Here is a 12,034-nt window from a genome sequence, read left to right as displayed (position 1 = left end):
GATGAGACCGTCCCCAGTAACTTCAGTCAAAAGTGCCGCTTCACGTCCCCTCCAGACTTCCAGACTGAGGATGCTGGCTGCGAGGAGAAGCTGACTCCTCTGGGCCCTCCGTGGCCACCTTGACCCGCTCAGTGGGGCAGGCCCGAGGGTGGGCCAGGCCAGGAAGGGCCTTGCGCCCAGGGCGGAATTTAGCAAAGCCTCTTTGTCCACGTTGACCTCTGCCCACAATCCCTCCTGCCTCTGTGGGACCTTCTGTGCATTAAAGGCCACACGGTAGCTCCTTCTCCCTCAGGGTGCAGAGGTTTCTAGAAGCAGATGAGCAGTTGGGAGGTTAGGTACACTGAGCCTGGCACATAGCACTTTAACGAGACTCCTTTTGTTACTGCTGATTCACTGCGATGGTCTCATGTGTGATCCTAAATGTTTATTTTTTTATTTTTTGAGGGGGGAGGGGCAGACGGGGGGTGAACAGAAGCTCCTTGCGGACAGCAGAGAGCCTGATGTGGGGCTTGAACTCAGGAGCCGTGAGATGGTGACCTGAGCCAAAGTCGGACACTTAAACCGATGGAGCCACCCAGGTGCTTGGTCTCACGTGTGATCTGAAACATACTTCTAGAAGTCCTGGGAGAGAGCCCCTCTGGGATAGAAGCCCCCAGACTGCAGCGGTCCTTCCTGCAGGGAGGGCCTGTCTCCCAAGCGTCAGCCCCAGAACAAGGCAGGCCCGTCCTTTCCACTGGTGTGCGTGAGCATCCCTGATCGTGTGGATGCGGTTTTGTGTTCGTCTCCTCCCTGCAGAGATCTACTGCTGCGGCCTGCTCAGCTCCAGGAAGAGCGACTGCACCGGCCTGCCCCCGTCCATGCTGAGCAACCCCGCCACGCCCCCGGCCCGGGGCCAGCACCGCATCAAGATGAAGGGGAACATGTCCCTGATCTGCTGGTACAACAAAGGGCACTTCCGCTTCCTGACCAATGCCTACTCGCCCGTGCAGCAAGGTGGGCCCCGGCGGGGGGTGGGGGTGGGTGCAGCCCAGGTGTCCGGTGACCCCCGTCACCGTGAGCTTCCCGGCCGCTGCACCTGACTGGGGGGCCGACACAGCTCCCATTGCTCGTCAGCAGCCGAGAGAAGCAGAAAGCGACCAGGATGGGGTCTGCAGGCCCCCCGGGTCGTCTGTGGTCACGCCAAGGGGCGTTATGTGTCCGGCACCCACGTGGTCACTTTGGCTTCAAGGATTCTGTGGAGGACATGTCTGAAGGGAGGGGAAGCATCAGCCAATTTTATTGGCTCGGTGCCTTCCTCTGAGGTTAACCGCTGGGGTTGGGGTGGTGAGGTGATTCTGTCATTCATTTTCCTTGGGGCTTAAAATCCATAAGGTGCCTGCAGTTAAAGTGACTACAGCTACCGCCTCTTTAACCCTCTGACGGGGGAACTCAGGTGACAGAGGTGCCTACCAGACATCGTCACGTCACGTCGTGTATTCAAAAATCCCTTGTAATTGTCTGAGTCAAGAAATGTTTCCTCTTTTCTGTGGAAGGAGCACTGCAGGGGGCTCAGTTGTGGGAGGGGTGTGTGTGTGGGGGATGTGTATGTACTTATGCACATGGTGTGTGTGTGTGTATCTGTGTGAGTGTATGTGTGTCTGGTGTGTATGTGGTGTATATCAATGTGATGTGTATATATGTGAGTACGTGTGTGTGTGTGGTGTGTATGGTGCATATCTATGTGATGTGTGTCTTGTGTCGGTGGGGGGATGTGTGTGTGCTTAATGTCCGTTCATTTATTCCCTACTCCCCCACCCACGCACCTAGGCCCTGTTCCATTCCAGTGGAGATTACAATCTGGGACGCAAGCCCATGGGACTTAGGCTTGGAGAGGTCTGGAGTGCTGCCTGTTACCGTGTCACTCTGTCAAGGTCACTCGGGGGAAATGTTTGGGCTTGACCTTGCAAGCAGAAGGGCGAGTTAGAATTGGACTTCCATACTCTGGTAATTGGGCAAGGGCCCTCCCAGGGAGAATGTTCGGGAATAGGGTATAGGAGCCGCCTCCCTCCACATTATGCATAACAAGTTGCAAATCATGCACTAGGATTTAAGACGAGGATTTAAGACAACAGAACCTTAAAAAACCTCAATCTCAAAGGCCGGGAGCCTTAAATCCATCATCAAGGGAAGCAGCAAGGAGGATGTTGATGTGGAAGAAGGGAAAATTGGTAGGGTTGATTTTTAAATATGCCGAAACTTACTGTGTTTCCTTCCATTATGGTTTCCATTTCTAAAGTGGTCTGTTATAAATCACAAAGTCCACAATCTTAGATGCCCTTAAAACTCCCAGGTAGTGTGCCCTTGGCATGGCCCTGGCCCCTCCCTAAGCACCTCTGGAAGCTTCCCAGGGTGGATGGCACGGGTGCCTGTGAGCCAGACCCACTCGGGAGCCGACAGAGCACTGCGGGGGTGCTCCCAGCCCGGGCGCCAGGAGGCAGGGAGGCGGCATGGAGAGTGATGGCTGGGTGGCCCGCTGCTCCTCCCCACAGGAAATCCTTTCACTAGTTTACATCTTAGAGTGTTTTAATGTTTATTTATTTAGAGAGAAAAGGAGAACACAAGCGGGGAAGGGGCAGAGAGAGAGAGACAGAGTGAGAGCAGGGGAGGGGCAGAGAGAGAGGGAGACACAGAATCCGAAGTCGGCTCCAGGCTCTGAGCTGTCAGCACAGAGCCCGATATGGGGCTTGAACTCACCAACAGTGAGACCATGACCTGAGCATAAGGCGGACGCTCAACAGACTAAGCCACCAAGGCGCCCCTACGGTTAGAATTTTTAACGTCAAAATGCTTTTCACTTTGCATGGGCAGATCTGTTGGTCACGTTCTTTGTTCTTATACGAACTTTAAAAGTCCCTGCTCTCTCCCAAGGCTGGAGGAAAGGGAGGTCATCTGGTGGTTTCATAGTGTGATTTTGTGCTCTTCACAGCAACCTGTTGGCATCAGTTGGGTTTTTACTACTTTTTCTTTTTAAGTGGCCCCACCTCTGTGCCTGAACCCTTTATTGAATAATTTTTTTCTTTTTCTACTTAGTTTAAATATTACCCAGAGGATGAAGTCTCAAATATTATAAAGACTGCCTTTCAGCTTTTTACTTTCTTCTGCTGTCTCTCTCTCTCTCTCACACACACACACACACACACACATACACACACACACGTCTTCTAAAAGTTGAGCAGAATTTCCAATTTTAGAAAATATCTGACTAGTTAGGAACATTTTAGGAGTTGGTTTATTGTTTCTTCTGGATCATAAGGAAAAGCATCCCTTCTTTCAGAGAGCACGAGCACGTACACAGGCTTCGAAAGTTATGCGCTGTCACATTTCCAGGGACATCCACGTGGGGAGCCAGACCCTTCTGCTCCTGTTCTGAAATCCACTTCGGATCTGTCATCTCCTTGCCAGAGTCTTTGCCCACTGGGGGTTCAGGAGACTAACACGCATGCAGAATGTGCTCATTGGACCGTGAGTCAGGTCTGGACTCATGCGCTCAGACTCCGAATGTCAGAAAGACTGCCCGCCTTACCGCAAGTGGCCTAAGGGAGGCGGTAGACACGCCGCCACTGCCGCGTGAACTCGCGCGTTTCTCTCACGGGGTCAGACAGACCTGCGTGGTGTCACAGACACATACGCCAAGTGCGCACGCCAATATCCAAGTGCGTATAACTGCAAGCGTGCAGGGTCCACCCAGGGTGCCCGTGGGCTACGTGTAAGACCTCCCTGGTTGTGAAGTCCACAATGCCTGGTACATATCAGACAGTCTCTTGTCAACATGTCCAATGTCAGAGCCTTTTAGTCCTCTGAAAGGGACATTACACCAGGGAGGAAGGTGATCTGTTTATTTTGTTGGTGTTTTTTAATTTATGTATTTCAAGTGAGAGAGAGAGAATGAGCACAAGCAGGCAGAGAGAGAGAAGAGCCAGAATCCTAAGCAGGCTTCTAGCTGTCAGTGCAGAGCCCGACGTGGGGCTCAATCTCACAAACCATAAGATCATGACCTAAGCTGCAGTCAGCCGCTTAACCAGCTGAGCCACCTGGGCATCCCTGAAGATGATCTGGTTTATAAAATGGGGGATGTGCTCAAGCAGACTAGTGCCGGCCCAGGTTTGGAAGCCACCCTGCTGAGATTTCAAGCAGAAAGCGCTGTAAATTCAAAAGTATGAGGGGGTAGGAAGGATCCAAAGGGCCGGAGCAGATCACCTCTGGCTGGGGAGACTTGGGCCACTGCAGTCCAGGAGCTGTTTCCCTGCTGGTGCTGAAAGCCAGGAGCCCAGAGGTGCGGGCTGTGGGGTGCCCAGCGACAGGGCGGCCCCCAAAGTCCTCCGCAGCGTGGGAGCCCAGCTCACTGGAAACCTGGTGACTCACAGTGAGTCCCCTCATCTGGGGAAAGAACAGAGAGACTCTCTGTACAGGGATGATCTGATGGATGTGCCCATATCCAGGAGGGCTCCGTGGAGCCACTTTAGACCCAGAATGAAACTGTAATTTGGGACAAATTAAAATGGAGCTGGGAAACCTGCCAAGGCCTGGGCTCGAGTGTGAGGGCTGGGGTGGGGTGGGGTGGAGTGGCTGAGATGAGGGACCCGGAATAGGCCTGCTGGGGGAGGGTGTTGGATTGGAATTGCCCACCCTGTGCCCACCCTGCCTGGGTGGCTGGATCACCAGACAGTAGAACATCTGTCAGTGGAGAGGGGGTTCATAACCAAGCAGAGTCCCAGAACCCCCCCTGGACAGGAAGAAGCCCCTGGCATCAGCATTGAGGTCCTCCGACTCCCAAAGAGCTTTAGGAAATGTGTTGCCTGGGCCCCCTGCCCAACACCACATCTCTAGAGGCAGGGCCCCAGCATCTCCGTTTCTCCCAAGTCCTCCAGGGATTTCTTTGTGTGAGAAGCCAGTATCGGAGGGATGGGTGGAGGACGGGCACCCGAAGAAAAAGCGTTCCCAGCTCAGGGCTCCATCTGCAAATGGATCCGTGCAGTCCTGTCTCCTGCGGGGCCCCCGGGGAGAGGGCGGAAGCCCCTCTAGATGAAGTCCCTTGTGCTTGAAGGGACCTGCCACTTGTGTTCCAACAGTATTCGTTCGAGTACACTCTCACAGTCCTTCAGACTGATCCCTTATTTATTTTTTCTTTTTTAAACTTTTATTTAAAATTTCGTTAGTTGAGGGCGCCTGGGCAGCTCGGTCCGTTAAGCGACCGACTTCGGCTCAGGTCGTGATCTCACAGTTCCTAAGTTCAAGCCCTGCATCAGGCTCTGGGCTGATAGCTTGGAACCTGGAGGCAGCTTTGGATTCTGTGTCTCCCTCTCTCTCTGCCCCTCCCCTGTTCACGCTGTGTCTCTCTCTCTCTTTCAAAAATAAATAAGCATTAAAAAAATTTTTTAAATAAAATACTAGTTATTTCACATACAGTGTAGTCTTTTCAGGGGTAGAATTCAGTGATTAACCACTTATGTATAACATACATCACATGCGCCACCCTCAGTGCCCATCCCCCATCTACCCACTTCCCTCCATCAACCTTCAGTTTCTTCTCTGTTGCAGAGACTCTCTTATGGCTGGCTTCCCTCTCTTTTATTTCCCCTTCCCCTATGTTCATCCGCTTTGCTTCTTAAGTTCCACATAGGAATGAAATCATACGGTATTTGTTTGCCTCTGCCTAATTTTGCTTAGCATTCGCTAGCTCCGTCCACATCGTTGCAGCCGGAAAGATTTCATTCCTTCTGATGGCTGAGTAGGACTCCATTGCAGACACACACCGCCTCTTTACCATTCATCTTACCATTCATCTAGGCTGATCCCTTTAAAAAAAAAAAACAACAACCACACCAGAAGATGACGCTGTTCTCATAGTCCCGTCAGTGCTGGGGGAAGGCGGTGGTCAGAGGAGCCGGTAGTAAATCCTGCCCACGCTTGAGTTGCACGCAGCCCTTTGGAAGAATGTGTTCTTTCATGTCTTCTGTGTTCTCTCTGGAGGGCAGTCGTTGGCCCCGGGGGCAGGTCCTGGGAACTAGGTGGTCCCACAGGAGGGTGAGGAGGGCTCGCTGGTCTTTCCTTGCTCCTCACACCCGTCAGGGGGTCAGTGGGATGTAGGCATGTTGCTGAGAACTGAGCGGTGCCCGGGATGCATGTATTAGAGGAAAGGCATTTGAAGACATGTGGGGAGGGGAGGTAGAGTTTCCCGAGTGGCCGGGTGCAAAAGGTGCTTGCCATCCCTGAGTCCGCAGGGACCCCCACAAGTCCTGGGGTGCATGAAAGGAGGAGCCTCGGGTGTGGAGGGCAGCCTGTAACTTCTGCCGTGATAGAGGCGGGAAGAGGCAGAAAGGACTCCGGCTTCTTGTAGGGAGGAGGAAGGAAGGAAGAGTGAGTGCTGTGTCTCCCCTCTGCTCTCCCAAGGCAGGCGCACCCCTCCCTGGGACCCCTTAAAGCCACCTTCAGTCCCTCTTCGCTCCGTGTGCCTGCAGGGCTCCTGTGCCGTGCACGCTGTGTCTGGCTGGAAGACCTTTGTGCTCCCCTGACTTCAATGTTCTCCATTCCTCTGAGGCTTTCCGGGACTGGTGTCCACCTTTCCCTCCTCCTCCCCCTCCTCCCCTACCCCTCCACTCCCTGTTGCTTTTTGTTTTTTTGTTTTTTTGTGTGTGTGGTAGTGTTGTTTTTTAGTTTTTTTTTAATGTTTATTTATTTTTGAGAGAAAGAAACAGCGTCAACAGGGGAGGGGCAGAGAGAGAGAGAGACATGGAATCTGAAGCAGCTCCAGGCTCTGAGCTGTGAGCACAGAACCCCACGCGGGGCTCGAACTTGTGAACCAAAACATCATGACCTGAGCCAAAGTTGGGCGCTTAACCAGTGAGCCACCAGGCATCCCTCTGCTCCCTGTCTCATGTCGGGATGGCCAGGCAGCGGGGAGAGAAGCACATCTGTCATGGGGCTCGCAGGAGATGCTTCGGATGGCCGTTTCTCATCTCTGTGCTCCGCAGGCGTCATCATCAAGAGGAAGAGCGTGGAGATCCCCTGCCCCTTGGCCGTGGAGGCGTTCGCCGCCCACCTCAGCTACATCTGCAGATACGACGACAAGTATAGCAAGTAAGTGGCGCGGCCTGGAGGCTGCAGGGTGCCCAGTGGCCCCCACGTCACAGTGGACACGTGAAGCCTCCGTGAGGCAAAATCCTGAGTCCCGGCCTGTCTCCCAGGCTCGCCCGCACAGCCCCCTCCCTTCTGGGCGCCCTGCCTCCTTCCCCGCCACCCATGCCGCCCCTGTGCCCTTCCCTCTGCTCCCTGGGTCTTGCCGTCTCTCAGCACTCGGCCCAGAGCCTGCACCCGCTGTCCCCTGCCCAGACTGCCCTCCTCCTCCCCCCGCACCCCTGCGCCGCGGCGGGGGGAGAGGGGCTCTCATCTGACGCAGGCACGTAGGGTAGATGGGATGCGTTCGCCGCACGCCCGCGGCACTGTAACAGGGGCTCAGGGAGTGACTGCCGGGGGTCCTGAGCGTGACTGCGACATTGCCAGGGTTGGGCCTCACCACCTAGAACGAGGGCGGAGTCACCCAGAAGCCAGTGGCACCCTCTTGGAGGGTAATGTGCTGGGCTGCTCCCTGGCGGAGAAAACTGAGGCCCCAGGGGCCCCCAGAAAGCTCAGCCGCGGCTGGAAAGGCGGCCGCACTCCCCAGGGAGTCAGGGAACAGATGTTTCCTGAACTGTGTGCTCAGCACCTGCTCATCTCATGAGGTCATTGCAAAGAAATCTGCGTTGATATTGCAGACACGCTGGGTCCGCTCTGCGCTGGTGGTGGTGAGGGTGCTGACCCTCGGGCACTTCTCGGGGGGGGGCAGGGACAAAGTGCAGAACGAAGGGCACAATGCAGGCCTGAGCCCCAAGCCGGCTCCCGGCCCTGGAGGGGCACCACCCTCCGTCTCAGGGCAGAGGCCTCCCTGACTTGACGTCTGTCCTTGATCTGAAGGGAAAGCGGGGGTGGCAAAGAGACATGCACTCCACAGGACAGGGACGCACCGCAGAGGCCTGCAGCTGAGGGTGAACTTGACCTTGGGAAATGGAAGCAGTTCAGTGTGCATGGGACACAGCGTCTGAGAAGGGCCCATAGCAAAGAGGGAAGTCCCCCAGGCCCTCTTCCCTTGGGGCTTCTGAGCCATAGAAGGCTGGGCTCCCGGGTCCAGGATCTCTTCCAGTGACTCCCCCCACCCCCGCCCCACCTAATTCTCTGATAGAAATTGTCTTATCTTCTTTGTCTTAAGAAAGTTTACTGTGACAGAGCCTCAGTGAGAGCTGACCCCCGGCCTGCTTTCTTTGAACCCTCCCAGCCGGGTTCCCGCCCCCAAGGCCCCTCTGTGGCAGCACGGACCGCTATGTGGCCTTTCGGGAATATCTCCCCTGACCTGAGCCCCCACGAACCATCGGGCTCAACCTTTCCTATCCCCCTGCGCCCGCAGGTATTTCATTTCTCATAAACCGAACAAGACCTGGCAACAGGTGTTCTGGTTCGCCATCAGCATCGCGATCAACAACGCCTACATCCTGTACAAGATGTCAGACGCCTACCACGTGAAGAGGTACAGCCGGGCACAGTTTGGCGAGAGACTGGTGAGGGAGCTGCTGGGTCTGGAGGAGGCCTCCCCAGCCCACTGATGCGGGGCGGCCGGGCCTGGTGAGGACCGGGCCCGGGAAGCCGGAGGAGGGACAGAGCCTGCCGTTCTGACCTGCCCAGCCGGAGCCCTGCGGGCACCCCTCTCCCGTGCCTGGGGAGTGGCCCCAGCCCGGAGGGGTGCCCACGGCTTCCACGGGGACCAGGGTGGGCCTGGTCAGAGGACGGCCGCCGTCCAGGTTCCCATTCAAAGAAGAGCATGTCCTCCCTCCAGAAGAAGCCTCCCACCCAGGGCCAGGGCGGGCGCCTCACCCAGACCCCACATGCTGGCCGGGGCGCTGCATCCTCGGGACACCTGTGGAGCTCAGCTCGGCACAGGGGACCTGGGGAGGCCGTTGCCCGCGGTGGTGCCAGGGATGGGATGAGCCGTAGCCTGTCCTGCTAGAAATGCCTGCTGTGCAAAGATGTGAAAACATTATGACACGGTTCCGTTTCCTGCCGCGTCCGATGGTGACCAAGGCAGGCAGAGGCAGGCTCTGCACCGCTGAGGCCATGCAGGCGTGTGCAGGCGTCCAGAGCGCCCTCCGGCACCTGCCTCCTGCAGGCGGCTGGGAACGGGAAACGCAAACTGGGTGCCATTAAAACATAGGGGTGGAGTGGAGGAGCAGTCGCCTGTCCCGATGCGTAAATGAGGCGTTCCTAACTCATTTCATCTCCCTGGCTGGCGGGCGGGGGAGAAAGGGAAGATGCCAATGGAATCGCAGTGATGTGTGATGCTGTTTTTTATTTTTAAATATATCTTCAGGTTATTTTCTTACTGTTGCTTAAGATCTTCTGTAAAAGGAAAACGTCCCCCTTCTTTTCTGCCCCCTCCCCTCACCCTAGCTGTGATTGTTTGCAGGGTCACGGTTCGGTTTTCTGGGCCCCGTGACCGTGTCAGGACCAGAAAGGGCAGCCTGCTTCCAGAACAGACGTCGCTCCCCTCCATCAGGGAGCACGGGGCGGTGGGGAGCCTGTGGCCCTTAAGCTTTGCCACAGACCTGATCGTTGGCAGAATTACTTGTTTGGGAAAACATGGAGCATGGCTGAAACACACACCAAAATGTCTGCGGGTAACACGGGCTCATTCTCTTGCCCCGTGTGTGGTAACCTGGCTGGGTTGGCCATCTGACACCATTGCCCCAGAGCCCCGCGGCTGGCCTGGGCAGAGCCCGGAAGGCGGCCGGGTGACCAGCTTCAATGGGTGCGATCTCCCCGTGGGACCGAGAGAAGCACACACCGGGCCGCTGGCACCAAGGGCTCCTCTACTTCCCAGGACATCTGGGGCTCCTTCTGAGCCCAGGCCCACGTGTCCCTGGGGGAGACCTCGGCCAGCGCGTCCCCTGTCTGACCGTCCCCCGTAGAGAAGAAGCGAGTGATTCTTGGAGTTACACGATCCGTGTCAGCCCCGGTTTACGTAGCCCCCTCATTTTGTTTTTGTTTTTACAAATGCAAAATCTATTCTACTCAGGCTTTGGGACTTTTTTCCTTGTTCACACTCAGTTCATTAAACGTGTTGCTGGCAGCATGCTCCCGAACCCCACGCCATTCCTGTAGCCTGCATTCGTGACGACATCCCCTCACCCTGTGGTTTGAATTCGATGCCACGGATTGTAGGCCAAATTGTAAATTGTGTTTAAAAACACCTTCGCCGTGTCCTTTAATTGGATGGAAAGCACTTTTACCACATGGAGAAATATATTTTTAATTTGTGATGCTTTTCTACAAGGTCCACTATTTCTGAGTTTAATGTGTTTCCGACACTTAGGGAGACTAATGAAAGCTGATGAATTTTCTTTTCTGTCCAAATAAGTAAAGGAAAAAAATAAAAGTCTATTTAGATGCTGATTCTTTGTGAAGACGTGAATTTGTTTAACAGGGCAGGGATAAGGAGCACCTGGCTGGCGCAGCTGGTAGAGCACGCGGCTCTTGAACTTGGGGCTGTGAGTTCAAGCCCCATGTTGGGGGTCGCGTATACTTAAAAATAAATAAATAAAAGGTCAAGGACAAAAATACGGGCTAATCGACTTCTTGTTGTATAAGCTAGGGTGTATGATCTTAAACTGCTTGTAGTATCAAGCACCCCCGAGAGGCTTAAAAAAGAAATGCAATTAGGTCTTGACTTGTAGAAATAGGCCTCGATACCCTGGTTGTGTGAGTACCGCTGTATCTTAGGTGCCCGTGCGACTGAAGAAAATTCCCGCCTGCCTTCCCAATGGGGGATTCCTCCTCTGTTCTTCTAGTTTGTGTTGTCGTCCACATTCACACAGAGAGGCACTCTTGTGACAGGCAGGTGGGCGACTTTGCGTCACCGAGGAACCAGAGGGGACTTACACCAGGTTAGCGCTCTGGTTTTTAAACGGTAACCATCTGTTTTCAGATAAATCCTTGAAGCGGTCATCAGTTCCGCTGGGTGCGTCGGAGCCCCCGAAAGGCTGGGAAGGGTTTCTGTTCTTCCGGAAGGACAGAGTGACATGTAGCCCATCTCCCGTCCCACAACCCCTCCAGCCACCCTCTGTTTGTTCCCCATATTTAAGAGTCTCTTATGTTTTTGACCCCTCCCTGTTTTTATATTATTCTTGCTTCCCTTCCCTTATGTTCATCTGTTTTGTATCTTCAAGTCCTCATACGAGTGAAGTCATATGATATTAGTCTTTCTCTGATTTCACTTAGTGTAATACCCTCTAGTTTCATCCATGTAGTTGCGAATGGCAAGATTTCATTCTTTTTGATCATTGAGTAATACTCCATTATATATATATGTACCCTATCTTCTTTATCCGTTCATCCATCGATGGACATTTGCAGTTACAAAATTCTTATTCCTTGCATTCCCCCGGTGGCTTATACTTGGTTCTAATTTTCTCCAGCCTGACACCTGGTGTGAGGATTTGCCTGTCTCTGGTTAACTCTTAATGTCCCACACTCCTCCGCTAGGAAAGGGCCACAGCTTCAGCACAAAGCAGCTAGGAAGATGAGATGTTAGCTATTTTAATTAGCTCTCTCATTAGCCTTGGCTGTCTTTCTAAAAATGCATCTATTCCTCAAAAACATTAGGAATAGTGCTTACTACCAGGTGTGCCTGTCTGGCTCAGTCAGTAGAGCATGTGACTCTTGATCTCAGGGTCATGAGTTCAAGCCCCACCTTGGGCATAAAGATTACTTAAGGAAAAAAAAAAAGAATTACTGTATGATCTAGTGATATTTTTAATTTTTTTATTATTATTTCTAATGTTTATCTTTGAGAGACACAAAGCGAGACCAGTGAAGGGACAGAGAGATTGGGAGACACAGAATCCGAAGCAGGCTCCAGGCTCTGAGCTGTCAGCACAGAGCCCAAGTTGGGTCTTGATTTCACGAACCGCAA

The 12,034-nt window shown here is 53.8% G+C and overlaps 1 protein-coding gene across 1 annotated transcript in view; it reads left to right on the top strand.

Moving 5' to 3' along the window:
• PGBD5 (piggyBac transposable element derived 5) overlaps window positions 1–8,749 on the top strand; it is a 33,425-nt gene extending 24,676 nt beyond the window's left edge. The window contains exons 4-6 of the mRNA XM_077751654.1: window positions 796–993; window positions 7,011–7,116; window positions 8,477–8,749. Of these exons, the coding sequence (XP_077607780.1) occupies window positions 796–993; window positions 7,011–7,116; window positions 8,477–8,672 (500 nt within the window). The 3' untranslated portion in view covers window positions 8,673–8,749. The remainder of the gene's footprint in view (window positions 1–795; window positions 994–7,010; window positions 7,117–8,476) is intronic.
• Window positions 8,750–12,034: the final 3,285 nt, after the last annotated feature.

This window comes from Crocuta crocuta, unplaced genomic scaffold, assembly GCF_008692635.1.
Source record: "Crocuta crocuta isolate KB4526 unplaced genomic scaffold, BGI_CrCroc_1.0 scaffold59, whole genome shotgun sequence".
Lineage (NCBI taxonomy): Eukaryota > Metazoa > Chordata > Mammalia > Carnivora > Hyaenidae > Crocuta > Crocuta crocuta.
The sequence above is the reverse complement of the archived record's forward strand: the minus strand, read 5'-3'. Positions and strand labels throughout refer to the sequence as shown.